The sequence below is a fragment of the Sebastes umbrosus genome, chromosome 12 (assembly GCF_015220745.1).
Source record: "Sebastes umbrosus isolate fSebUmb1 chromosome 12, fSebUmb1.pri, whole genome shotgun sequence".
Lineage (NCBI taxonomy): Eukaryota > Metazoa > Chordata > Actinopteri > Perciformes > Sebastidae > Sebastes > Sebastes umbrosus.
The window spans coordinates 18,100,847-18,127,171 of record NC_051280.1 but is presented as its reverse complement, the minus strand read 5'-3'; the positions used below and the strand labels follow the sequence as shown (position 1 = coordinate 18,127,171).

The window sequence follows — 26,325 nt, the reverse complement described above, 5'->3', positions numbered from 1 at the left end:
TTGAGAGTTTAAGTGTCATTTTGACTTCATTCAATCTTTAACATCCTTAAAAACATAATTTCAATGATTTCTTCCACTTTCATACTTAATAACTTTTCATATCTACATGATGTTAAACTGAAACATGTTGCGTGGTGTCATTTTGACCATAAAAATTAATATCAAATAATAAAATATTTGCTTATTTGGTGACTGTGACCCAAAGTAATGCTCAAACCAAGCAGAAGTCCTTATTGAGAGTATAACATTGCTTCTGCTTAGGGCTGGGCGATACGGCCAAAATCTCCTCATTTCATTTCATATCTCAATAACAATATATATATATATATATATATATATATATATATATATCATGATATAGCATGTTTTCTGATAAATCAATAAATAGTCTATATGTAATAACCACATGGTAAAGCCTGTTTTTGTAGAATTATTGTAAGGACACAGGAGTTGAACAATAAAGCTGAATGAAGAAAATCCCTCTCACTGTTGTAGGAAAACACTCCTCACAATTTATTTAACCAAGATTTGGGTTCCAAGTGAACCTTCGTACATTAGCTCCACCATTGTTCTGCAGAGAGAACCCGTCCTGAGCTGTATGCACTATTGTATTCTGGGGTAACAGAGCCTAAAGGTTGGAGAAGCCAGTTGGAGTTCAGTTTGTTAATCGCATTGAACTGATTGGTAAAGTGTGATGAATCTTCAAATGATAGGCCTATACCCTGAACATATTTCACACCGGATTGTCTGAGTAATTGCAGTTAGTATGCGCTTATTATTATCAATTTAGACAACGTAATCGTGTATCATGATATCTCAATATATGATTTCATCACGATATGATTCCACTGAAAGACGATGAATTATCATATGTTATTATCACCCAGCTCTACTTCTGCTCATGTTTCCCTGTTATGTTTCGTTTTGAGAATTACAAGCCACAACAACGTGCAAACTTTGGCCTCCCCACTGGGGTTGGACCGCTCTGTACACAATGAATCAAAATACAGACGTAAGTCACCCAAAACTAAATGAGGACACAATATGATCCGATCACTCAGAAGAGGTCAGGGGTTGACAACGTGGTCTGAATACAAGGTGGTTCTGCAGTGTGCATACTCCACACAAATCCTACCAAACCCTGTGGAAAATGTGTTTTCCCACACTTTCCACAGATAAAGATTAATCTCAAATTTGAGATCCACTCTGATGTCCGGTTTGAGCTGCCACCTGTCTCACCTGGATCATAGATACAATCTTCAATTAATAATTAAATGATTTTCTATTCTACCTATGTATCCTGTGTGGGTAAAAACCTTTGAGCCCATTGTGTGGCATTTCATTCTGGATGGAAACAAGAAAAATATTCAATTTGAAAAACAAGAAAACCCAACGAACAGAGCAAAGTCTGATATGAACAAAACACTGAAAACAAGTATGCTGTTTATGGTCACTGGGCAATAAAATTGAGCCATTTTCCGTGTTGTGTATTGATGTGTGTATTGGTGTGTGTGTGTGTGTGTGTGTGCCTGTCCCCCTTCCTCCTCTGAGAGAGCAGATTGGCTCTCTGAGAGGAGACTCCTCTTCACAAACGCAATTCTGCTGTAACTGAAGGCTTATGCAGACAAAATCAACAAGCCACCTGCAAACTGACCTGAACCGGTTCTAAGCTGCACGTCCTCACTTTTCCACAAGAGTTCAAGAGTCAAGTGCTGTGGATCCAGACCACGAATAAGTCACAAAAACAGTCCAATGGATCCAAACTGTAACAAAACAACCGACGTACACTGATGAGTCTTTGGGTTGGCAAGACTTTTTCTTAAATACAAACACTGGCCTGGAAATATTTTAAAGAAAATCTTAGAAAATCTTGCTTATCACAGACATTGGAGTGTGGACACTTTATTGGCTGGAAATAAAATAAATACATTTGTATTGTATATTTCCATAAGAAAAAGGGCCTTGATAACTGTTCTGTAGCTATTTGAGTGTTTTCTTGTTTTTAAAGTTTTTAAAGTTTGAAATGTTAGTGCTATTTGCAGAAAACACAAACCAAAAACCATGCTTGTCACAGACATTTGAAGTGTGGACACTTTATTGGCTATAAATGAAATAAATCACCATGATTTGTATTGTATTTCCATAAGAAAAAGGGCCTTGATAACTGTTCTGTATCTATTTGAGTGTTTTCTTGTTTTGAAAGTTTTGAAAGTTTTGAAATGTTAGTGCTATTTGCAGAAAAAAACACAAATCTACAATATAACAAACACTTTTTTTTTTCCATTAACTTGATTTGCCACTTTGCCTCATTGCCAACTCTGAAGTCAAGGGCAGGCTGTGTGTTGGCTATGAGACCCACACCGCCCCTCTGGCCAACAGGTCAAAGACCTTTTTAGATAGTCACCTGTAACTCACAGTCCGGTTCAGTCTCTCTCCGTCTGTCTGTCTGTCGGTGGTGATCTCCACTCAGGAAGCAGGACTCTGTAGCCGTGATGCAGCGGGCTCTGTTCAGCCGCAGCTCGCTGCTCCTCCAGCAGGCAGCAGCGACCCTCGACGGTCCGCTGGCCGTGAGGGGCGCTCCTCTCTGCCGCTCCATGTCCTCCGTCACCATCCCGCCTCCAGCCTGCATGCTCCGGCCGCTGGAGGTCCCTCTGCGTCACCTGTTCGGACCGGGACCCTCCAACGTGCCTCCACGTATATTAGCAGCACAGGGCAGGCCGATTATAGGTCACCTGCATCCAGAAATGTATGAGGTAAACGCACTGTAAACAATGGCTGTTAATTTACAGCAGGATTTCAACAGTATTAACCTGTTATTGCTCAAAACAGTGCTTTACTGTTAATACAAAAGAAAACATGTTAACCTTTTTAACTGAACTATAATGAAAAACAGCACTTTACTGCTGATCAACTGTCTAAAGTATCATCAGTAACAGTTTCATGCAGTATTTTTTTAATTCTGGGACCTGATCTGCACATGTGAGGCTTGTACATTGTACATGATTGGAAAATCAGTGAATTAGCTTTATTGTTCTTCACTCACATGTTGTTCTGGTTTGCATTCTGTGCTTGTAGCCAGCTATAGACAGACATTTTGGGGAAAGTGTCAACAAGTCTATTATAGCCTTTTTCCTAACAAGTGTCTTTAATTGTATTTAGTGTGACTATTCCTATGTCTGTAACCTGCTAAGTCTATTCATCTAGGCAAAAAAAATGTTTATTAAAATGTATGTAAAAAATAAATAGTGCATTAAAACAAATCAGTACGATAATGTAAAAGAAAGGTGAAAAACAGCTCTCTAATGTATCTTTAAACAGTAAATTAACTGTAAAATACTGTGAAAATAATAAAAAAAAAAAACAAGTTCAAACTGTATTTTTCATTAACAGTACAAAGCTGTACATTTCAGCGACAGTATAATAATGTTAATATTACAGTGACATAAAGGCAACCCTGCTGTTATTTTACTGGGAAACTCTTAACAGTGCGCTTTGTTTGAAAGTCAGAAAGTCTTTAATTATATTATTAAATTCTAAATACTCTCAGGTGGAAAGGGTTTTTTTTACTCAAATACTTAACATGAATACAATTGTTGCATTTTGTGTCGTTTGGCTAATCTCAGTCTAGTAAAACTTGGAATACAAAATTATTACTTTTAGTAGTTTAGTATTGTTATAACTTTGTGGTATATTCGTTTTTGGTAGAGTGGAATTGGTTGAACATTTTTTTCCACCACTGAAATGTCGGTTTTATGAGACAAAATTCAACTTTGTTATGGTATACCAACTATTCATGTTAACAATTCAATGTCGAACTTTTTTTCAGATTTCATTATAAACAGACCAAATTTGGACGGGATCAAGGATCAATAGTTTGTGCGTAATTGCGCATAGGTGACCTATGCGCAATTACGCACAAACTATTGATCCTTGATCCCGTGCAAATATGGTCTGTTGCACACACACACTGCAATCACTGATTGGTGACAATAGCAACCTGATAAATGAGGGTTAAAAGTATGTTTGACATTTTCATTGTGTTTCTTAGATCATGAACGACATCAAGCGAGGCATCCAGTACATCTTCCAGACGGAGAACAACATGACTATAGCGATGAGCGGCTCCGGCCACGCGGCCATGGAGTGCGCGGTGTTCAACACTGTGGAGCGCGGAGAGAGCGTGCTCGTGGCCATCAACGGAATCTGGGGAGAGCGCGTGGCAGAGATTGCAGAGAGAATGGGTTCGTCATTACGCACGGTTTTACATACGGTTTTACGCACGCATCCACTGGGTCTCCAAAGAGGATAAATAACATTTACCAGTGGCGGCCGGAAAAATAGAGTCACACACAAAAAAAACATTACTACTACTACTACTACTACTAATAATAATAATAATAATAATAATAATAATACAAATTATACAAATTGTCAATATTTGTGTGTTTTGAATATGGAATGCACACTGTTAAGAATTTCCCAGTAAAATAACAGTAAAGAAGTGGCAGCAGGGTTGCCTTTATATTACTGTAAAATTAAAGTTATTATACTGTCGCTGAAATTTACAGCTTAGTACTGTTAATGAAAAATACAGTTTGAACTGGTTGTTTTTATTAATTTCACAGTATTTGACAGTTAATTTACTGTTTAAAGATACATTATATAGCTGTTTTTCCACCTTTCTTTTACATTATCTTACTGATTTGTTTTAATGCACTATTTAGGTTGTATTTTTTACATACATTTTAATAAACATTATTTTTTGCCTAGATGAATAGACTTAGCAGGTTACAGACATAGGAATAGTCACACTAAATATAATTAAAAGCACTTGTTAGGAAAAAGGCTATAATAGACTTGTTGACACTTTTCCCAAAAATGTCAGTCTATAGCTGGCTACAAGCACAGAATGCAAACCATAACAACATGTGAGTGGAGAACAATAAAGCTAATTCACTGATTTTACAATCATGTACAATGTACAAGCCTCACATGAGCAGATCAGGTCCCAGAATTAAAAAAAATACTGCATGAAACTGTTACTGATGATACTTTAGACAGTTAATCAGCAGTAAAGTGATGTTTTTTAAGAATGCATTATAGTTCAGTTAAAAAACCGCCTATGAGCATAACTTAACAGGTTTTCTTTTGTATTAACAGTAAAGCACTGTTTTTAGCAATAAAAGGTTAATACTGTTGAAATCCTGCTGTAAATTAACAGCAATTGTTTACAGTGCACCCAGTAATATGTGTAATGTGATTATATTTTGTATTAATAATCTGAATCTGTAAAGTAACTAAAGTTGTCAGACAAATGTAGTGGAGTAAAAAGTCTAATATTTCCCTCTGCGATGTAGTTGAGTATAGAAATAGAAAGTAGCAGAACATGGAAATACTCAAGTAAAGTAGAAGTACCTCAAAATTGTATTTAAGTGCTAAGTTATATTCCACCACTGAGTACATTTTATACTGTTGTGTTTTTTAAAGCATTATTTACTCTTCCTTTTGGAATAAAATAATTGTAAATCATACCAGGATGTTTGCTGAAATTGATTGGATGTGGCATAGCCCTACCAAGAAAAATTTCCACCAGCCGTCACTGACATTTACACTGATTGTGTATTTTGTCTGTCTGTCTGTCTGTCTGTCTGTCTGTCTGTCTGTCTGTCTGTCTGTCTGTCCATCTTTAGGTGCCAATGTACATAGAATGGTAAAAGCACCTGGAGGATATTTCAGCAATAAGGAAATTGAACAGGTAGGCAAAATCTGAGGTATCCCATAACTTACTAAAGCTACAATAAACAACAATAAAAACATTCTGTCAGACAACAAGAAGACATACGTGATTAAACTCCTTTTAACGTCTTTCTGAAGGCCATGCAGAAACACAAGCCTGTCTTGTTTTTCCTCACACACGGAGAGTCCTCCGCTGGCCTCTGTCACCCAGTAGATGGCATTGGAGACATCTGCAGAAAGTGAGCCTCCTAATGTATCTGCCTAAAACACTGTGTACAAAACGGTTTCATATAATGACCAAATATAATGTCATATTTCTCACTGTTGTCATATCTCCCACAGACATAACTGCCTCTTCCTGGTTGACACAGTCGCATCTCTTGGTGCAGCACCAATTTTTATGGACAAGCAAAGTAAGACAATGATTAACGTTGGAATAAACTCTATCACCTGCTACCAATGTGCTTGTGTGTGATGTAATCTGCCTCTCATTGTGCTTCCCAGATATTGACATCCTGTACAGTGGTTCTCAGAAGGCTCTGAACGCGCCTCCTGGAACAGCACCCATCTCCTTTAATGACAGAGCATGGTGAGGAGGGTGACTTTCTGCATATATACTGTAAGTCCTAAACTGTCACAAAAATGAGACCAAGCAAGCATCTCTTTGTCTCCCTGTTACCCCTCACAGCCACAAGATGTTTAACAGGAAAACAAAGCCAGTATCCTACCTCTTTGATATGACACATTTGTCCAACTACTGGGGCTGTGATGGCCAACCAGCCAGAGTGTAAGTCCACTCCTTATTCTCTTCATACCACCTTAACCTTACTTTAACTTTATAAGAATGAATAATTATTATTATTATTATTATTATTATTATTATTATTATTATTGCTGTTGTTGTTAATAATAATAATAATAATAATAGTGATATTATTATTATTATTATTATTATTATTAATATTAATATTAATAATAATAATAATAATAATAATAATAATAATAATACAAATAATATATTTTTAGATAATTTATCATTATTAATATCTAAGCTTGAAAAACAAGTATCATTGTGCTGGATATTTAATTATGTGTGCTCTGGGTTTTAGATACCACCACACTGGTCCAGTGTCTGGATTCTTCGCCCTGAGAGAGAGTCTGGCTATTGTTGCTGAGAAGGTAAAGAATAATTTCACCACTTTTTTCTAGTTATTTTACAGTAGAGCTGCAACGATTAATCGATTACTCATCAACAATTAAATTAATCACGAACTATTTTGATAATCAATCGATTAATCGGTTTGAGTAATTTTTCAAGAAAAAAAGTCAAAATTCTCTGATTCCAGCTTCTAAAATGTGAATATTTTCTGGTTTCTTTACTCCTCTATGACAGTAAACTGAATATCTTTGAGTTGTGGACAAAACAAGACATTTTAGGTCGTCATTTTGGGATTTGGGAAACATTGATCGACCTTTTTCACTATTTTCTGACATTTTATAGACCAAACAACTAATCGATTAATAACGACTTCTAGAATTATTAACTTACCTAAAACTTGTTAATGTTGTCTTTACAATTATTTACATTTACACTGTATTTGTCAAATCTTTCTTTACACCAGGTTGGCAAGTACAAATTGTGGGCCGTGCCAAAGGCCAACCACTCTTGATAATTACTTCTTTTTCTTACTTTAATTTTGCCAATCACTTTTATTGGCAGCAATATGTCAACTTTTTTTGTTTAAAACACCATTACACCTCAAGTGAGGGGGAAGCAGTGTTTTCATTTTGCTAGAAAGTGGACACAGCTCTTGAAATTTGCTTCTAATAGTGCAGCACAAAATCTTTCGAAGTATATTTGTCTAATTACTAGTCAAAATATCTTATAACACTCAATTTAAGACACAATCACCCAACAAGTAACAACTCAGTGAGATAAAGGGACTTGTTTAGAAAATGCATCTTGAGTATCTTAAGTGAAAAAAATACTATACTTTTGAGCATTACAGGCTTATTATGACACACAGCACTTCCTAATAATAGTGAAATATAGCACAAAATTAGTTTTCCCAGCTAATTTCAAGATCTTAATCTTAGAATTTTCACTTGTTCCATTGGAAGATTTTTTTACAAGCAAAATCACCTTGTAAGCATTGTTTTTTTTAACTTATTTTTGAAGTGGCCATTTTTCCAGTGTCGTTTTTGACTTGGCAGTGTTGGCACAGCGCCCTTCTAACTTCTTGTCTGATTCTCACATAACTCCACTGTTCTCTATCTCCCTCTAGGGGCTGGAGGCGTCTTGGAAGAAACACAAAGAGGTGTCATCCTATCTGTACAGAGGACTGGAAGACTTGGGCCTCAAGCTCTTCATCCCTGAACGGGTAAAACAAAACCACATGCTGGGTGTTTTGTGCAGGAGGACGACAAAGAGTATATCTGCAAGAGACAAAACAAAAGGATAAACAACATTGAACAACAATATACATATACAAATAATCTGTATTGCAATCTGCACTACAGCTGACCAGAAATATTGTGACAGCACTGTGTTGCCCTGTTGTGACCAGTCATTTTGTGACGTCCTGCAGGAGTTGAGGCTTCCCTCCGTCACCACCATTGCCATCCCTGACGGCTACAACTGGAGGGAGTTGCTGGCCTACATCATGAAACACCACCAGATGGAGATGACCGGAGGCCTGGGCCCTTCCATTGGCATGGTGGGTTGCTGCTGGTATTCCTGTAGTGAACAAATCTATGCCTTTAACATTGTGGTCAGGGTCATCAGCTAGTAGCTATTCAAGATGTGACTATTGATCTCAGCAATGAGTGATGTTTTAAAAAGAAACACAACAAAAGGGAGACAGTCCTGGATAGCATATGTGTTTCCACGACAAATAAAAGCCACCTTCATTCCCACAATAACACAATTTGACTAAAATAAAACGATTAATCCAAACTTCCAGAACAAACCAATTTGAACAAGAGCAATGTCATCAGTTTGGTGTCTTTACAGCTTTCTGAATCATGCTGCTGAGTCACTGCTGGCTCTGATGCACTGTACTTTCTACCTATCTTTTCATTAGGTGATGAGGATCGGATTGATGGGATACAACTGTGAGAAGACTAATGCTGACATGGCACTGCATGCCCTGGCAGATGCTCTCAAGAACTGCAAAAAGAGCAAGGCTTAAGAGGTCCAGATTCCCTGGCCACTCACCCTGTATACTCATACATTAAGGAATAAAATGTAAACATCCAGTGACCCCCACATGAGGCACACCTGGAACAGTGCATAAAGTTCAGGATTTTTTCTGTGCTTTTGACTGCATATATTTTATAAAACCTATAAGGCCATGTGCCTTTATTGTAGAAGTAGGCTAGTTTTGAAATAAAGTAGATATTGTCATATGGTCCATACTAAGTGCACTGAAACATGTCAATAAAGTGTGCTTTAATTTATCAAACACTTCTCCTGCCTCAATGTGTGATAACAGATCACGATAACTCTCATCCGTCTGGTGCCAGCTTCTCCAATCTGATCGGAGGTTTATTAGGTCCCAGGGTGGAACAAAGCGCTACAGGAACAGCTTTGTTCCAGCTGCAATTGTTCATTTAAATAATTGTTTATAATAAGTCCTAGCAGCTTTTGTACATATTTATGGAAAGTTTATCCCTTTTCTCATTTTATTGTGTCTTTTTCGTCCTGATATTTCAATGTTTTTTTATATTGTTCTTGTGGCCTTCTTTTTGCTGGGTCCTGATCCCAGTAAGCCTTTAAGTACTCTTTGTGGTGTGTTTGGTATGTCTGTCTCTTGTCTGTGGTCTACCTTATTGTCAATCCGGATGCCATCCTCTATTTTTGCTGCAAAACGAATATAACTACGGGTACAAATAAAGTCACCTGAACATGAACCTGATCAGTAAGACAGGGGTTTCAGAAATAGCTCCAAATGTCTATAAATGTGCTGAACCTGTCTGAACTACATTTCCCATGATTCCCTGCGGTGATGGCTGTATATAACAGTGCGCCACTCTATAGCTCAACACTGTCGGCGTGTAACTACTCATTTTGTGACATTTAATCTTGTACTTCTGCCTGATTGTATTGCATTTATACCTCGCTTGACTGGAGTTGTGTTTATTAATGTCGTGTCCTTTCAATGAAACAGGTAAGAGGATGGCTTTACATGTAAAACAAGTATTGAATCAATGTCATCTGTAGGCTGCTAGTTTCAATGTCGCAGTGACAACACGGTAACTGAGCTTCATACTAACGATGTAGTAAAGGTTAACTAGCTAAATAATGAACTGATAATTATCAAAGTGCACGTGTTCAATGTTTCCTGAAGTATATAGTCCACAGTTGAAGTCAGCTTTGAAGGAGAGTAGTTCAGCTTCAGTGACAGTAAACAACCTGCAGCCAGCGGACAGACTGTCTGAATGAGTGCTGATGTTTCTGTTCAGCTGATCGATACTGAAACGTTGCTGTGATAAAACTGCGTCTTGTTTACACAGTTTTTATATTTATGAGTGCGATATGAACCAGTCATAGTCTTCACAGTCTTCTGCTGCTCTGTATTATAGCAGCACTGAGTCTTCTTCTGGTTCCTGACAAGTACCGACCAAACTGTAACACGAGACCGCCTCCTGCTGTTAACACCAGAGAGGAGCATCTTTCATAGCTTCTTAGCATTCTTCTTCTTCTTCTGCTCCTCCTCCTCCTCCTCCTCCTCCTCCTTCTTCTGCTCCTCCTCCTCCTCCTTCTGCTCCTTCTTCTCCTTCTCCTTCTCCTTCTGCTCCTTCTTCTTCTCCTACTTCTTCTTCTTCTCCTCCTTCTTCTTCTTCTTCTGCTCCTTCTCCTCCTTCTCATTCTCCACCTTCTCCTGCTCCTTCTTCTTCTTCTCCTTATTCTTCTTCTTCTTCTGCTCCTTCTCCTCCTCCTTCTTCTTGTTCTTCTTCTGCTCCTTCTTTTCCTCCTTCTTCTTCTCCTTCTCCTGCTCCTTCTTCTTCTCCTTCTCCTGCTCCTGCTTTTTCTTCTCCTCCTTCTTCTTCTTCTTCTTCTCCTCCTTCTCCTGCTTCTTCTTCTTCTTCTTCTCCTTATTCTTCTTCTCCTCCTTCTCCTTCTTCTTCTTATCCTTATTCTTATTCTTCTTCTCCTTCTTCTTCTCCTCCTCCTCCTTCTTCTCCTCCTTCTCCTGCTCCTTCTTCTTCTTCTCCTCCTTCTCCTTCTTCTTCTTCTCCTTCTTCTCCTCCTCCTTCTCCTTCTTCTCCTCCTTCTCATTCTCCTCCTTCTCCTCCTTCTTCTTCTTCTTCTGCTCCTTCTTTTCCTCCTCCTTCTTCTCCTTCTCCTTCTCCTGCTCCTTCTTCTCCTTCTTCTCCTCCTTCTTCTTCTCCTTCTTCTCCTTCTCCTTCTCCTGCTCCTTCTTCTCCTTCTTCTCCTCCTTCTTCTTCTCCTTCTTCTCCTTCTCCTTCTCCTGCTCCTCCTTCTTCCTGTCCTCCTTTTTTTGATGAAAATGAGAATAATGATGTAAAAAAATGTATGTTTCCCTCTAATATTTCAAATTGTATCGCAGTTGCATTATCAGTCAAAATTACTGCAATTAGATATTGTTTTAAAAAATCATTCAGCTCTCAAAAAAGCAAGCGTAATTAATTAAATGTTGGCTTAAAGTGGCAGTAGGCAACAATATTTTGGCATAATTTGGCAAAAATTCCATAATAACCTTTCAGCATATTGTAATTCAAGTGATCTGAGAGAAAACTAGACTTCTGCACCTCCTCATGGCTCTGTTTTCAGGCTTTAGAAAATCTTGCCCGTGACGGCAGACTTTGACCAATCACAGGGCATTTCAGAGAGAGCGTTCCTATTGGCTGTTCCACAAAAGGAGATGCGCGTTCACGTCTGGTCTCTGCAGATAGTGAAAGCCTCGGTCAATGGCGGAACAACCTACTGGAAAGCTTGCTATTCCAGCATTGGCAGCAACTGCCTACACCTCAAAACAACCCAAAAAAAGAAAGACAGACTTTCAAAAAGACAGTCCAAACTGTTGATGTCGTTAGAAGGTAATGTGTAGCTCGCTGCGGTAGCCTCCTCAGATGTAGCGAGCACGTATGAAGCGCGTGCATATGCCCGTTCTCGTGTGGGGGGAGGGGCTTCGGACAGAGAGGAGAGAGCAGCTCGAGGGGATGCAGGATTTTGCGTTTTCCGGATTTCTACGCACTGCAGCTTTAATTGAGAGAAATCCTCTGTAGGAGCTAAAGTCTACTACTGTAGCTACTGAGGTGATTAGCCCTGGACTGACGCGCTTTTCGCTGTAGATGGTACCTTTAGTTGTCTGTTGTGCTGTACAAAAGTGATCCTGAGTCCGCTCGTTGGTTTTACAATAATAGTTCATTTATTCCTAATATGGTATTAAAGAAGCAAGTCCAGTTACCATAGCAACGAGTAAACGATAACAACACGGCAAACAATTCAGCGTCCCTGCGGTCAAAAACCATTAACCCTTCCGGGCTAAACCCTGACGCCAACAACACACCTCCTTACCTATATACCCGTGACTGGGTCAGTCAATTAATGCAGTGCCACCTAGTGTTCCTAAAAGTGAATTACACCAACCTCTGTATACATCATACATCATGTTTTGGCTCTTACACACCGGCCCCTAATTGTTATGGTAGGCAGACATAACAATTCAAACAAAATACACAAAAAAGAGGAGCCAAATGTCACAATACACCAAGTTATGCATTTAAACTCCATGTAACAAACAGAGTTTTGTCACTGGCCTTTCAATTATGGTGGCTTTGGTCTGTCCTGACTGGTTTCCTCTGAATGGTTAGCCTCAGAAGCTTCCAGCTGTTTTCGTAGGCGAATCCTTCCTAACAACCCGACCTTTAACCTGAGGAACCAGGCAACTGATGTCTTGAGCCCTCTCCAGTCAAACAAGTAGCCAATGAGCTGGACAGTAGGACCATTTTCCTGATGCAGTTGATGTTGAGGTACTGGCTCTGCATAGGTCTTACTGATGAGCGCATTCATGTACCCTGCATACTCCTCCTTACTTATATACCCGTGACTGGGTCAGTCAATTAATGCAGTGCCACCTAGTGTTCCTAAAAGTGAATTACACCAACCTCTGTATACATCATACATCATGTTTTGGCTCTTACATCCTCTTTAAATTAAAAAGTTAAGTATTGTCCAACATTTACCACTCATAAACAGATATTAGTTGTAATGTCAGTACTTTGATAGTACATTCAAACTTCCTGTTAATGAGTAACATCACATTTGTTTAATCCCCCATCAGCACCTCATATGGGATATCCTTTCCTCTGTTTTCATGATAGTGCCTTATAAACTGTTGTGTTGTGTGTTTCACCATCAGTGGAGCTGAACCCAGCCCTCCTCCCTCTAGACTGGCTTCTGGGTACCTGGGAGTCAGATGAACCTGGAGAGGGCTGCTTCACCTCCATCAAACCTTTCCGCTACACAGAGACACTGAACTTCAGCCATGTCGGACAGCCAGTCATCAACTTCATGTAGGCTATTGTGTGACTGAAAAACGGTGTTTTGATGCCCTCTGTTTTTACGTCTGTCCTACACACAGCATCACTGATGGGTAAAATACAAACAGTCCACCAGTAGGAAAATTGCATCATGTTGACAGACTTTTGTTTCTGTGTTTGACAGGTTCAATGCCTTCCACGCAGAGACCAAGAAGCCTCTGCACAAGGAGTGTGGCTTCATCCGAATGCAGCCGGGAGCCAACAGAGTGGCGTTCATCATCGCACAGAACTCAGGTAGCTGCGTACATCTCACCGGAGGGACCCTTGTTCTTGATAAACAGGCTGCTGCTTGTATTTCTGGAATATGTTGTTATTTTGAAAGGATCATTCTAGATGTGCAGAGGCCGGGTATGTAAAGGATTTTCTGAGGGAATCAGACGTGAATATACAAAATGTATCTCACTATGTATTTTGCATTCATTATATTAGATGTGACTCGGGGCCAAATAGCGAGAGCATATTCCAGACATGATGCAGAAACATGAATACTTGATAATTACACACCTCTTTATGTTTGCTTGTCATACTTTTTGCTGTCTTTCATTTTGCATTTTAGGTCAAAAATTATTCTCAAATGATTTAACATAAAGAATTTCCCATGTACAATTTAAGATCTTATTGCTTAGATAAAATATAGATCATTCGTTTGTTACCAGTATACCAATTGTACAATAATTCAACTGTGCAATACTCTGTCATTAATACTGCATTTATACTGTATATTTCAAGAAATATTCTCATTTAATTATCATTTATACTATTCTTGTTTTTATATTCAACCCACTTCTGAGCATGTTTTATTTACTTATTTACACAGTGGTTATATATTGCATGTGTTTGATGCACATTTTTGTACATATTTATGATATTTCTCATTTCTTTTTTTTAATTTATTTATATTTCTCTACATATATTGTAGCATTATGTTCATAATTTACATGTTACATACTCCTTTATTTGTATTTTTCTTAATTTGTTTTTCTATCTTTCTTAAAGCATTTCTAATTCTGATCATATTCTGATTCTGTACAAAAGTAAATTGGTATTAAATAGTGTATATAATGAGTTTTTAATGGCTAACTTACTGTTTTGTCTACACTTCACACATGTTTTGAGTCCAGTGTGTGTTTTTGCGTTGCAGGTCTGGTGGAGATTGAGGAGGGAGAGCTGACAGCGCAGACGCTGAACCTGCAGAGCCAGGCTGTGGCCAGAGTCTCCTTCGCCAGAGAGCCGCACGTCCAGCAGGTAAAACGGATTCTCTGATCGCGCATCATGCACACATTGTTAATATTAATTACTTCATTTATTTGCTCAAATCAAACCAGTGTAACATCACTGCCCACACAGCGACCTCGCCTGCTCTCCTCCATCTTTTAGATTTCTCGAGTGTTTCAGTTGCGACCAGATGGGAGGCTGGAGCAGACAGTTTCCATGGCAACAGACAACCAGCCGCTGATGCAGCACTTGCACATCACCTACCGTCGGTCATCTTGACCCGACGGGCTACCGGTTCTTCTTCTACATAGAAATACTTTGGTCGGCAAAGATACTCAATAATCAATAATCCCGGTTTAGTCAGATAATCATATAAACTGTTTGAGTTATGGTGTTCATTAATACATTGCATGGTGAAAATACAGTAATAGCTGGGCGTTGTTTAAGCACAACAGTGAGACAGATGTAGAGTTAATGTTACGGTGAAATTAAAAAAATTAAAGGGGCCCTGTGGAGTTTTCTTGTAAACAAGCAAAAGTTATGTTTACATTTAGTGTTGCTCGTCAAAAAGCATTGTGTTGAACTTTGAGGTTTAACACATCAAGTGCATTTCCGTCCTCATAGAACAAAGTATTTTGAATCCTGTATTGTTTTTGTCCATGTTTACTAGCAAACGTCTTATTCCCTACCTTTGCTGGCATATTGCTGTATATCTCAGCGTATTACCACCACCTGTAGATCAGTGGAACTAGTCTAAAACTCCACAGGGAACCTTTTAATCTAAAATAAAAAAACATTTCATATTGCACTTCATGGCCTTGGTTGATTATGGGCGCTTGCATTATCTTAATATTTATTGTCCAGATATTTAATCTTGGGAGCTGTAAAGCTTATAACGCACTGATGAATTAATGTTAAGTAAAGTGTCCTCTTTAACTTTCATTGCACTATTTTAAGATTGAAAGCTAAAGTAACTGCTGTCCTTCTGGAGTCAAAGAACAGAGTTGTTCTTATACTGTGTGTTATTGCGATTGTGGTTATGATTTAAGCAAGTTTGAGATTCAAAGAGTTTTCTTCATGAGTTTCAGGATGTCCAAGTCTAGTTTGTGTCTTTCGGTAGACAGGTTCATACTGTAGGTATACATGTAGATGTTCCGATACGGGCTGCTTTAAAAAAAAATTAAAGTTATTTCACTTTACTTTGTCTTCATTTATTTTAATAACTTAATGTATTTAAGCTTCTTGTTCTGTCCTTATGGATTTTTTGAGTGTTCAACATGAATGATATTAAAGGTACAGTGTGTAGGACTGGGTGAAATCTAGTGGTGTGGTTGCAGATTGCAACCAACTGAGTACCCCTGCGCTCACTCCTCCCTTTCCAAACGTGAGCCGCCGAGTACAAAATCATGGTAACGCCAGTGACCTCGCTCAGAGGCTATCCTTACCATAATAACACTACTTTAGGAGCAACAGAAGTCAGACGGCAGCTGGCGGTACCACGGTTTTGCACTCCGCGGCTCACGTTGCCACAGTTTCACAAAGCGTGTCAGAGAACTACAGTGTCTTTCAGGTAACATTACATCAACATAATAAGTACATGTGAAGATTTTAAGTTTATTATGCATTTAAAAAAAAAACATTCAGACACACATTTATAAATTAATACTGTGAAAGTGACAGCCATCAACCATACCACACAATCATCCTGTAGAGCCGTTGTCTTTATACTGCAGTGGCTTCAATTGTTGAAGTCATAATCAAAATAGAAAATAAAAAATCATAAATCTATATATAATAATAATAAAAACTATTTACAGGTTTAAAAAAACAAAACCAATTTCACCAAAATAAGTGATGCAGTTTGTTTGATTCTTCTTTGGCCAAAAATGAGACCCAACATTTCTTGGTCAACGGTGTCTAAAATTGCAGCAGAGAGTTGAATCATATTTGGGAAGAGACAGACGCTGCTTGTGCTTTGGTGAAGTACAATAGTGTAAATTAACCCTAAGAGGTGAAAGCAGTTGAAACACCTTTGCATCATAATGTGATGGCGGTCCCTTTCAGACTCACGAGACCCAGCCAGTTGAGCATCAATTATCAGTGCAAACATGGCCTTCATCGTTCCTTCAGGTATATTTTCTGAGACACACATCAAATCAAAGCACCGAACAGTTTTTATCTCAGGAGTGCAAACAACCTCAACACCATCACACATTACAGTTACAACACTGGAGAAGCGTGGTTAACCGCACCGGTGTAACCGGTATGAAAGTATATAGAAGAGGTGGAGTGACGCAAATTTGTTTGTTCTTAAATATCACAGTGACTACTGTTTGGATGAAGAGTAATCACTAATCCGACACCGAGATAACACAAACACAATGTTGATGAAACATTTGTTGATAAGTCATTCAGCGACAGACTGATAATCTGCTGGCAGGCACAGCGACCATCTCCACTCCATCGATTATTATTGACAAGTCTGAGATTTCAATCTCATATCAATCAATGTTCTCTCCGTCTCTGCTGAGTCATGGTTCCTTCATGATGTAGACGTACACTGTAGTGAGGAAATACTTCAGGGACTCGATGACTGACGACAGCCAGTGGTGCTGCTCAGGGGCCAGATCCTTCTTCACTACACATTTCGTGATCTCTGCCTGATAAAAGGACACAATGACACATGAAGTATTAACTTTAATATATTTTTTAGCCAAATACAAATATCATTTGAGGAAACATGCACTTTTCAGGGGGAAAAAAAATGTTATTTCCCCAAAATAAATTCAGGAAAAAGGTAACCCAATGGCAAAAACAAGACTTAAGGCTGCATACTATGAGGAAAATATGCAATAACATTGTTGAATATCACAATAACGACATTACTTGTGATATATTAACAGATATTGAAGTGTACTCCCTTCTGCATTTCTGCTGCTTTCAATATACAGGATACTGCTAAAATACAACAAATTGCTTGTTGAATAAAAAAAATTAAAAGGAAATTATTTCCAACATTCTTTTATGAACAAATTGGCACCAATAAAACATGTTTTAGTAATGAGTTTTAAAGAGGAGTTTTCAACTGATACTCATAAACCCCTGAATACAATATCACAGTCTTTTGCAATGTGTTTATCACGCAAGTCAACATCACAAAGACAATAAAAAAAAAAACGTGATATATTGTGCAGCCCGATTTAGTCCACTATCTTAGTTTGGCACCTTAGCATGCAACATGTATTAAATTATAAACACAAAGTACAGCTGAGGCTGATGGGAATAACATTAGTTTTGCAGGTATTTGGTCATAAACCAAAGTATTTGGTGAATTGAAATTTTGACCTGATGATGGTGGTAAAATTAAAGGATAACCAAAGTTATTACAATTCATTCTGACTGTCTGTACCAAATGTTATGGCAAGGTTATTCTTTCCCTTTTTTTTTTGCAGTCATTGGGCTGCCGCCTTTTTCTGACTTTGCTTTGAAGAAACAAACACATTCGTATTATGTCTGACTGTCTTATTTGAGCGTAACAAAACTTGAGTAAGTGCTGCACCTAAACATGCATTTTTACTGTCTTTTAACCGAGAGAGGGCCACAGAAACTATATTACCACTGCAAATGTTTGCATTAGATCAGTCGACAGGAAGCAACAGGAAGAGCTCAATTTTCAGAGTCAAAACCTTTCTGAGCGAGCTGCATATTTTCTGCTGCAACTCCCCTCTAACTCTCGAGCTTGTGAGCGCAAACTGAGCTCTGATCCATAAACAAGATAACCCAATTAGTCATCTAGCTTCAGCAGAAGCAATGTAGAAGACCCCCGTCCCCAACTCAGTAACACTAACCATGCAGCAACAGTCATATAGAAATCAGAGAAAAAACTATTTAAAAAAATGATTTAGTAAGTAACCAAAATCAAAATGTCCCTTACCCATCCTCCCCGTCTCTTCAGCCAGGGAACCAGAAACTTGCGGACAAACTGGCCCAGACTGTCCACTAAGATGTGGATGGTGGTTGGATAACCCTGTCGGACACAATCCACCGCCAGGGCTCCGGCTACTGCATACATGGACACCACCTTACCCCATGTTATACCTACAGCGAGAAAAACACACATCTACGGGTTATGTTTTATGTCTTCTTCACCTACGTGTATGGAAGCACAGATGATGTTCATCATTAATTGTTAAAAACAAGTCTGGATGGGATCTGATAATGATCCTGTCTTGCAGTCACAGAGCAATTTGTTTGATAAGTGAGACGCCAAATTGTTACATTTTATCCTGAGAATCAATCCTCTACGGTGGCAGAATTTCCTGACCGGAGACAATAAACTACCATATTTATCCCAACATAAATGCTCAATTTCCTGTTCTCATGGGTGCTCCTCTATGGTTTCTCTTTCCTCAAAGCCTGTTACATATTCTGTGACCTGACACGAAGCACATGGGGCAGTCGGTGGACCTTGTACTGAAATAAACTGTAAACACCAGGTTTAAGTCAACAAACCTACCAGCGCATTTGCGTTAATGTAGCTGATAAGGCGTCTTAATGACCTGTTATAAATTAAAGTGGCTGATTATTCTGATGACTTTTCCTGGAGGTGGGTGAACACTGACGCAGTTTCTACTCTGGGGAGGTCAACAGGTTCAGTCCTCCTGTCCTCCCTTCTACCTAAACAATCCAGTCTGATAATGAATGGCATCCAGCCATTTCTAGGTTGAGTTTCCAGAGCAGCAGACTGTTATAACGACTGCCAGTGATGCGGTGCAGGGCCTAATGGCATTAGCCTCCTTAGACTCAGCTCCTATTGTCGTGGCTGACCTGCAGTGTCTGACTGTGGCTATAAGGGGATAGAGCGAGCTCTGGGCGACCTTAAATGGGATAACCGTCCACGGAAGCTGTCAGAGCACGTCACATCTCACTCCCTACTGAGAAGCAAGCCAAGAATAGAGATTGTGAGGGATAAAGCTGGAGGAGGAAAGAGGAAGAACAAGCGTGGGAGGAGAGACAAGTTGATTTTACTGAGGGAGACCACAGTACAGATGGCTGCTAAACCGCTTCTATAAAAGATATGTGGTTATGATGCGTACATTATAATTCCTTTGTGGTCATGTTAAGCATTTGGAGGCATAATGACGAATGACAAAATCCTAAATAGGTTGTTATAGAACAAATTCTGGACAGCAGGAAAAACAAACTTGCATTTTTCTATTTATATCCAGGTTTCGACGCGTCCCAGAAGGCTGGGGCAGCCTGGGTTCACCAGTTTGTTATTCTTCAGGAGGAATCCCACGCTGTTTCCAAAAATACGTCCTTGTGACGCCTAAACAAGTTTTAGAACACAGGCTTGAAAATCACATTAAGCGAGTCCATTCTTTATCTTCCCTGGAAAGACGAGGAATGTTAGTTGCTCGTCACACTGCGGCCAGACCGTCTAATCTATCCCAGAGGATCACACCGAGGACAGGCTGTAATGTCACTCTTTTTATTGGGATACTTCAAAATGTCAGCGCTGCTTTTAATAGTGTACAAAGCAGATCGGTTGTCAAGATTACTTAAAACAAGAGCCAGCACAAACAATTTCAAGTCAGAACCTAAATAGACTGTCTTCTCTCCCGAGACTGAACAGAGATTTAACCATTTAATACTGATTTATTCTGTTATGTGATCCATTCACAATTCACTCAGGACAATGTGACATGAACAGGAAATCACAGGGCTATTATGAGGTGGCGGACACAGGGCTGTAGTCAAGACCAACTTCATCGAGTCCAAGGTCAAGTCCAAGACGAGGTCCAGTCAAGTCCGAGTCAAGTCCGAGTCAAGACAAAGTCCAAAGACAGTCGAGACTAAGCCAAAGGAAACTGAGTCCTGTTCAAGACCATAATAGGCAACAATGTCTTTCCAATGCTAATATAGTGATAAAGGAGTTAGGATGGACAGAAATAATCTATAAACAATATTGATCTATCTTCTAACATCAAACTAATCAACGCATAGAATTTAGGTTTGAGATCATTACAGGTTTCTACAGGTTGTAAGAAAGAGGCGGAGGGTTATTTTTTTCATGCATCATGTTTGAATCAGGCAACGTTCTGCGCAACTGATCCCAAATCAGCACACAGGAACAACTTCCGAGTCCAACAAGACCAAGTGCAAGACTTCAAAAAGGTGACTGGACTCGAGTACTACAGCCCTGGTGGGCACAGTGTGAATCAAAGTTTGGTAAAGTAACTATTTCAACTTACCTTATACCCTACCATGTGGCACATGCCTGATATGTCAGACCAACTACTGTTGCAAATTACAGCAAGTTTAGTTGCATTTTCCATCACTTTCATAGACATAACATTTGCTAATTAGCACTTGACTTATGGATCTCATGGATGTCATTATAGTTTTGCAGTTATAAACCAATGTATAGGACAAGGTGAAATTCTGACCTGATGATGGCACAAGATGAAAAGCTAAGGGATCATTGAATTTGATCCTACGGAGGACACAAATTTCATGGCAATCCATCAAATAGCTGTCGAGACAGTTGACTCAAAACCACAAACGGTGCTGCTCAAGTTCATGTCAGGGGGATTCATTCTCTGAGAACCATGAATGTAGTTGTTGAGATATTTCAAAGTTTTACAACACCCAACAATGTCTGCAAATAACAATTTCCAAAAAAACCTAAATGGCCTTGGTCATGACACTGGACCAGAAGGCCTATGAGCAAGTCCACATTCACAAAAAAAAAACAGAGTGGCCAGAATCGGGTATTGTTTGGGCCATACTAAATTCAAAACAAAAAGTAAAGAAGCATATTGTATTGTTCCAATAATAAGGCAGTATCCACTATTTAATCCACACTACTCCCAAACTATAAACGAATCAGTGTCTAAACTTAGTGACTCTAAAAGGAAGCGGGAGCAATCATGTGTTTTAAATGAAGTCTCACTCCAACTACTTGTGATTCACACCCACTCACTCTCACTAAAAGCACCTCTCAGCCATAAGAGCCTGGTGGAAACGGCAGAGTCACACCTGTTTAATCACAGTAACGGCCTCCATCAGCGGTCTGAGACACTGCGGAGGTGTGAATCACTTCCTGTGTTTAGTTTGGATAGCACACAGTGAGCTGCTACATCGGCATCAGCAACAGCCGCGTACCTGTCGAGAAGATCTCTGTTGCCACGCCGATGAACGCATCTGAAACCATGTTCTCCATGGCAACGGAGATGTTGAGCTGCCGTGCCACGTTCCTGTACAAGCTGGGCTGTATACACTCCAGCTCGTCGCCTAGGTAACAGAGGGAGAGCACAGACAAAAAAAAAAGAGAGAAGCATCAAAAATGTGTTTAGTTTAAACCAGTTATTTAAACACTCTGGGTTAAACTGTTATAAAATCCAACCGTTCAACTGATTCAAACAATTTACTTTGTTCTGCAATCTCAGATTTTAAAAGTACAACATGTATATCTCTTAAAAAATACACTTTAGCTGCTGTGTCAAGTGAGTCAAGTCATCCAGCTGTAATCACACAATCCTCAAGTTAAGCTCATCATAGCTTGAATATACAGTATACAGTGTAGTGTGTGTAAATCATTTCATCTAGGCTCTTATGCATCAATTCTCTATTCCAGCTCTGTTGAGTCATCTCAGCTCTCAGCCTGCTATCATCTATAAGTAGATTAGCAACTCGGCTTTTTAGACCCAAGAGCAGCGATCATATCACCGTCACAGCAGTCAACTCACACTGACCTCCAGCTCAACTCACACTAGATAATGAGAACTTATCATTGCTTATTTGAAAGCAATAAATTGATCAATCCGTGTTAGATCGGAGAGCGTTTCCTTTCAAGAGTACAGAACGTCCAAGTCTTTCATTTTGCTCCAAGAAATACACACAATAAACCTACTTTTGAGAGTATTTGGTCCCATTATATGGATTTAGCATTTTGCCAAGAGGACCCAAACAACCTTCTTCGAAGTCTCAAATCCAATACTTTCATTGATTATAACTGATCATTTGTCCTACTCCTCTTATTTTAATATATGTTGCAACAGTTATTATCTCCACCAATGCACCTTTTCAGCCCTTCCTGTTAGCTTTTAGTATAAAATCTTAAAAACATGCTGGCATATCATATATCTCAAATGAATTTGATGGAAAGTTAATAGATTTGGATAGGGATGCACCGATACTGGATCGGATATCGGGACGATACTGACTCAAATAGCTGGATCGGAAATCGGTGACAATGGGGCCGATCTATTAGATTCAATTTAATGTTTATATACTCTATACATTATATTCTGTAATTTGAATTCCTGTTTAAGTGTTGACCAATTTGTTGCTGCATTAAAAAAAGTTTACACTTAAATTGTAATTCCTGTTAATTTTGAAGATTTTTTATCAAGTTGCTGGTGCACGATTTATTATTTTTATATTAAATAACAATTAAATACATTTATATCTATGGATTTATTGGTCACATTTTGTTTTACAAAGTTAGGAGAGCAATGTTTAAGTTAAGCCTGATGTTGCCTTCCACATAAAAGAATGATCCCAGTCACTTCCACACAGTGAGGCATACAGCTTATTGATTGATTGATATTGATTGATAACACTGGTATCGGATCTGTACTCGGTATCGGCCGATACCCAAAGCCCAGGTATCGCTATCGGGACTGATCGGTGCATCCCTACATTTGGATATTTATTTATTTTTTAATATTTTTTAATGTTACAAGATTGTGAAAATATTCAAAAATTCCCTGTTTTCTCAGAAACTTCTTCATTTACAAACATGAAAAAAAACAATATCAAATTATTTGCTAAAACGCTCTGATCACATCCTCATTATAGTCCTCTTTGTATCTAAAGAAATTGGTAAAAAAGTGTATGTTTCGACCTCCTTCCGACTGGAATAAGTTCCCTTTAAATATGTGTTCTCTGTCATCATTTCGCTTATTTAAATATGTTTTGTTTTCTCATCTTAAAACAGACTTCCAATGCTTTCAGTAATGCCATCGCTGTTCCCTATCTATTTAGAGATTGATCGTTTGATTATGTCTAGTCTAAGGTTGTACTCTTTTTCTTTTCTATATTATCATTATTATTTATTTTATGATTCCCTTAGTTGTTTAGTTTGTTATTTCTCTGGTTATATGTTGTTTGTTTTGTCTCTGTTGTGATACATAACATTGTGTCTCGTATTGTTCTCCATTTGTTTAGTGAGTGTTTGTTTGGGACCCCCCTCCGAAAACTAGATAATGCATCTCAAAAGGGGTTTATCCTGAAATAATACATTTCATTCAATATTCCATCATTGTCCATCACTAAGTGTACTTTGAGACCAAAATGAAAACTACAGAGCATCCAGAGCAGATTCAAAATGTCTACACATTTCTCATCTTAATCTTTCTATTCAAAAATAAAGTCAGGGGTTAAAGACACTGACTATGAAACCACAATGTCCTCCGACGGAGACCTTTGTTGCATCTCTCTCTCTCGCTCTCTCTCCTGTCATCTTTCTGCTGTCTGTACAAGGTGTAAATAATAAAAATAGTTAGAAATAAAGTCTGAGGACTGTGGCATGCACTTCTGATCTAGGTATGTTGAAACTAATGTAGCCACTTCATCTTATTTGAGATGTCTTCTCCTGAGTGTATGAAGTTCAACGTACACAAGGAAACAACAACCATGGCCTTGAATGTGCACATGTTGCTATAAGATGTCATTTTGCCCCTTGATGTCCCTTATTTAACTCATTTTGAAGTTTTCTGAGACTGGGGTTTGTCTTACCAAGACAGAGAAGCACAAAGGACACCTCAGCGAGCCCTGCATTGGACGGAGAGAGGTGAAGGTCACTTTTGGACCATCCCAGTCCGTTCTGGTTGAGTCTGGACAGTATGTAGTCTCTGCACAAGGCTTTGGACTGGGACACCAGCTCCTTCTCACTCAACGAGCGGTCAAAGACATCCAGGACCTCTGCAGCGAACACAGAGGACCGCCGCAGGACCTCCATGTCCTGCTGCAAGGGGGATGTGGGTCAGGGAGTGTCTGAACTCTTGGGATCAGCCGTGTCTCAGCTGTGTCCTCTCTGTAATCCCACAGGAACAAAGTTTAACGATGAAGATAAAATGTGGCAGCTGTGAGAGCAGAAAACAAACTTATTTAGAGGCAGCTAGTGGTTAGTTTTAATAGGCATGACTTCTTAATCTTTAAGACACTTTTTTATCAACACACTTCTGCAAAAAAAAAGTTACCACCTTGAGTGATTCAATACTTCTCTTTACATTCACAAGGGTGAATACAGACACTGAAAATCTAAATCAGACTACAAAACTTACATAAGAATATGATGGAGGCGTTTTTGTTGTGAGTCACATGAAGACATTGCTATTTCTTTGGATTATGCAACACCAAGCTGATAACCACAAGATGACAATAAGGGAAATGTTTAGCTGCTCAGCAACAGCCCTTTGCTTGATTTGAGATAAAGATGCATTTAAAACCTGATAAAGAGTAGAATAATTAAGATATATCTTATAGGTTTATTAATATTTTATGCACGCTTACCTTCAACGTTGTATCCACATTAAGATCCCTATTTCTGATATGACAAATGTGATTTTTCCAGCCAATTAAGCAGCTTTCAAACCAGCTCTCTGTGGTGTTTCCCAGCAGAAAGAGCCAGAAAGTCACAGACAAACAGCTCGTTTACTCTCAATAGCAACTGTTTTGGATATTTAGGAAACCAGGAAAGCGAAGTTGTGCCTCAGGTGTCATGCATAAGAGAGCTCATGGTGTTCTCGGTCCACTTGTTTCAGCAGAAAACACCGACTGAGAGCTGAAGAGACGCAGTTAGAGGACGCCTACCTGTTGTTCCACCATCCTATTGGAGGCTCAGTGGGTGCGCTGGATTCAGAGACAGGGACAGCGCGGAGTTAGACGACTGAGCGCCAAACAACAGAACGAGCCTCTCTACGGCAGACAGAGGGAGACAAATCAACTGCTTCTGTATTCCCATTCACAAATCAATCCATTTTACTTGGCATATTTTTTTTTTTTATATTTTATTAATTAGTTTTTGTCCACTACTGTTAGTAACAAGGTTATTTTTTTTACCTTATTTTCACTTTTCAATTTAATTTTAATTTAGTTTTAAGAAAGGTTTAGTTTTTAGTTTTTATATGCCATAATTAGTTTTAGTTTGTTTTAGTTACGGCCAGGTATAATGTCGTATGAATTAAAATTCACAAGTCAATCCTCTGAAATGAATATAATTATAATTATAATTTTTTTTAACTTTATTTTTACTTTTCTTTTTTTATATACTTTATTTATTCCCTTTTTTTCAAGGCTGTTTTCATATATTCAATTTACAGTTCCTTATTACAATAGTTTATAAAACAAATTTTAAGTAGATGAGCTTATAGACAAACTCATTAAGTACACTAGAGAAAACAACTTCAACATTCAAAATTGAAATAAAATTAAGAAAATAAATAATAATAATGATGAAAAGAAAGAATAGTTAAGTAATATTTTTACTTTTCAATTTCATTTTAATTTAGTTTTCAGATTACATTTGCATTTGCTGTAAAATGAGAAAGTTTGCTCCGGCTGGTGAGCGGTGCTTGGTATTTCCTCAACTGATCTCAACATGGCTGCCGGGTCACAAACTTTCTCATTTTACAGCTAAACAGTATACAAGATGTTTCTGAAAACATTTGAGGAGAGAAATAGTTATTACAGTAACAGAATATTGATTCATATTTGATCAGCGCTGCCTAGTTTGAC

At 38.6% G+C, this 26,325-nt stretch overlaps 3 protein-coding genes across 4 annotated transcripts; 2 read left to right on the top strand and 1 right to left on the bottom strand.

Moving 5' to 3' along the window:
- Positions 1 to 2,421: 2,421 nt before the first annotated feature.
- On the top strand, positions 2,422 to 9,200 carry agxtb (alanine--glyoxylate and serine--pyruvate aminotransferase b). The gene is made up of 11 exons (XM_037788198.1): positions 2,422 to 2,753; positions 4,049 to 4,241; positions 5,691 to 5,755; positions 5,875 to 5,975; positions 6,079 to 6,149; positions 6,241 to 6,325; positions 6,425 to 6,523; positions 6,846 to 6,915; positions 8,022 to 8,117; positions 8,325 to 8,453; positions 8,820 to 9,200. The coding sequence occupies exons 1-11, from the start codon at positions 2,493 to 2,495 to the stop codon at positions 8,925 to 8,927; spliced, it is 1,278 nt and encodes a 425-aa protein (XP_037644126.1). The 5' UTR covers positions 2,422 to 2,492; the 3' UTR covers positions 8,928 to 9,200.
- A 534-nt stretch (positions 9,201 to 9,734) lies between these two features.
- thap4 (THAP domain containing 4) lies at positions 9,735 to 15,719 on the top strand. The gene is made up of 5 exons (XM_037788221.1): positions 9,735 to 9,905; positions 13,125 to 13,278; positions 13,430 to 13,539; positions 14,447 to 14,550; positions 14,683 to 15,719. Exons 1-5 carry the CDS (start codon positions 9,881 to 9,883, stop codon positions 14,797 to 14,799), a joined length of 510 nt encoding a protein of 169 aa, XP_037644149.1. The 5' UTR covers positions 9,735 to 9,880; the 3' UTR covers positions 14,800 to 15,719.
- Positions 15,720 to 16,114: 395 nt separating this feature from the next.
- Positions 16,115 to 25,384, bottom strand: LOC119499027 (bcl-2-related ovarian killer protein homolog B-like). 2 transcript variants are annotated; one of them, XM_037788215.1, is made up of 5 exons: positions 25,102 to 25,384; positions 24,325 to 24,671; positions 21,688 to 21,816; positions 18,455 to 18,618; positions 16,115 to 17,180 (listed from the first exon to the last, which is right to left on the bottom strand). In XM_037788215.1, the coding sequence occupies exons 2-5, from the start codon at positions 24,545 to 24,547 to the stop codon at positions 17,052 to 17,054; spliced, it is 645 nt and encodes a 214-aa protein (XP_037644143.1). In that variant the 5' UTR covers positions 24,548 to 24,671; positions 25,102 to 25,384; the 3' UTR covers positions 16,115 to 17,051. The 2 variants fall into 2 exon arrangements, with proteins under 2 accessions (XP_037644143.1, XP_037644142.1); XM_037788214.1 differs by having other exon boundaries at positions 24,325 to 24,622; positions 25,102 to 25,382.
- Between the last annotated feature and the right edge of the window lie 941 nt (positions 25,385 to 26,325).

Coding starts and splice junctions, on each gene's coding strand:
- LOC119499027 (XM_037788215.1), bottom strand. CDS start 24,547: ATGGAGGTCCTGCGGCGGTCCTCTGTGTTCGCTGCAGAGGTCCTGGAT. Junction 21,817..24,324: donor CTTTGTGCTTCTCTGTCTTG/GTAAGACAAACC, acceptor TCTGTTACCTAG/GCGACGAGCTGGAGTGTATA. Junction 17,181..18,454: donor TGAAGAGACGGGGAGGATGG/GTAAGGGACATT, acceptor TCCTTTTATCAG/GCAGAGATCACGAAATGTGT.
- agxtb (XM_037788198.1), top strand. CDS start 2,493: ATGCAGCGGGCTCTGTTCAGCCGCAGCTCGCTGCTCCTCCAGCAGGCA. Junction 6,524..6,845: donor GATGGCCAACCAGCCAGAGT/GTAAGTCCACTC, acceptor TCTGGGTTTTAG/ATACCACCACACTGGTCCAG. Junction 6,916..8,021: donor TGGCTATTGTTGCTGAGAAG/GTAAAGAATAAT, acceptor ATCTCCCTCTAG/GGGCTGGAGGCGTCTTGGAA.
- thap4 (XM_037788221.1), top strand. CDS start 9,881: ATGTCGTGTCCTTTCAATGAAACAG. Junction 13,540..14,446: donor CATCATCGCACAGAACTCAG/GTAGCTGCGTAC, acceptor TTTGCGTTGCAG/GTCTGGTGGAGATTGAGGAG. Junction 14,551..14,682: donor GAGAGCCGCACGTCCAGCAG/GTAAAACGGATT, acceptor TCCATCTTTTAG/ATTTCTCGAGTGTTTCAGTT.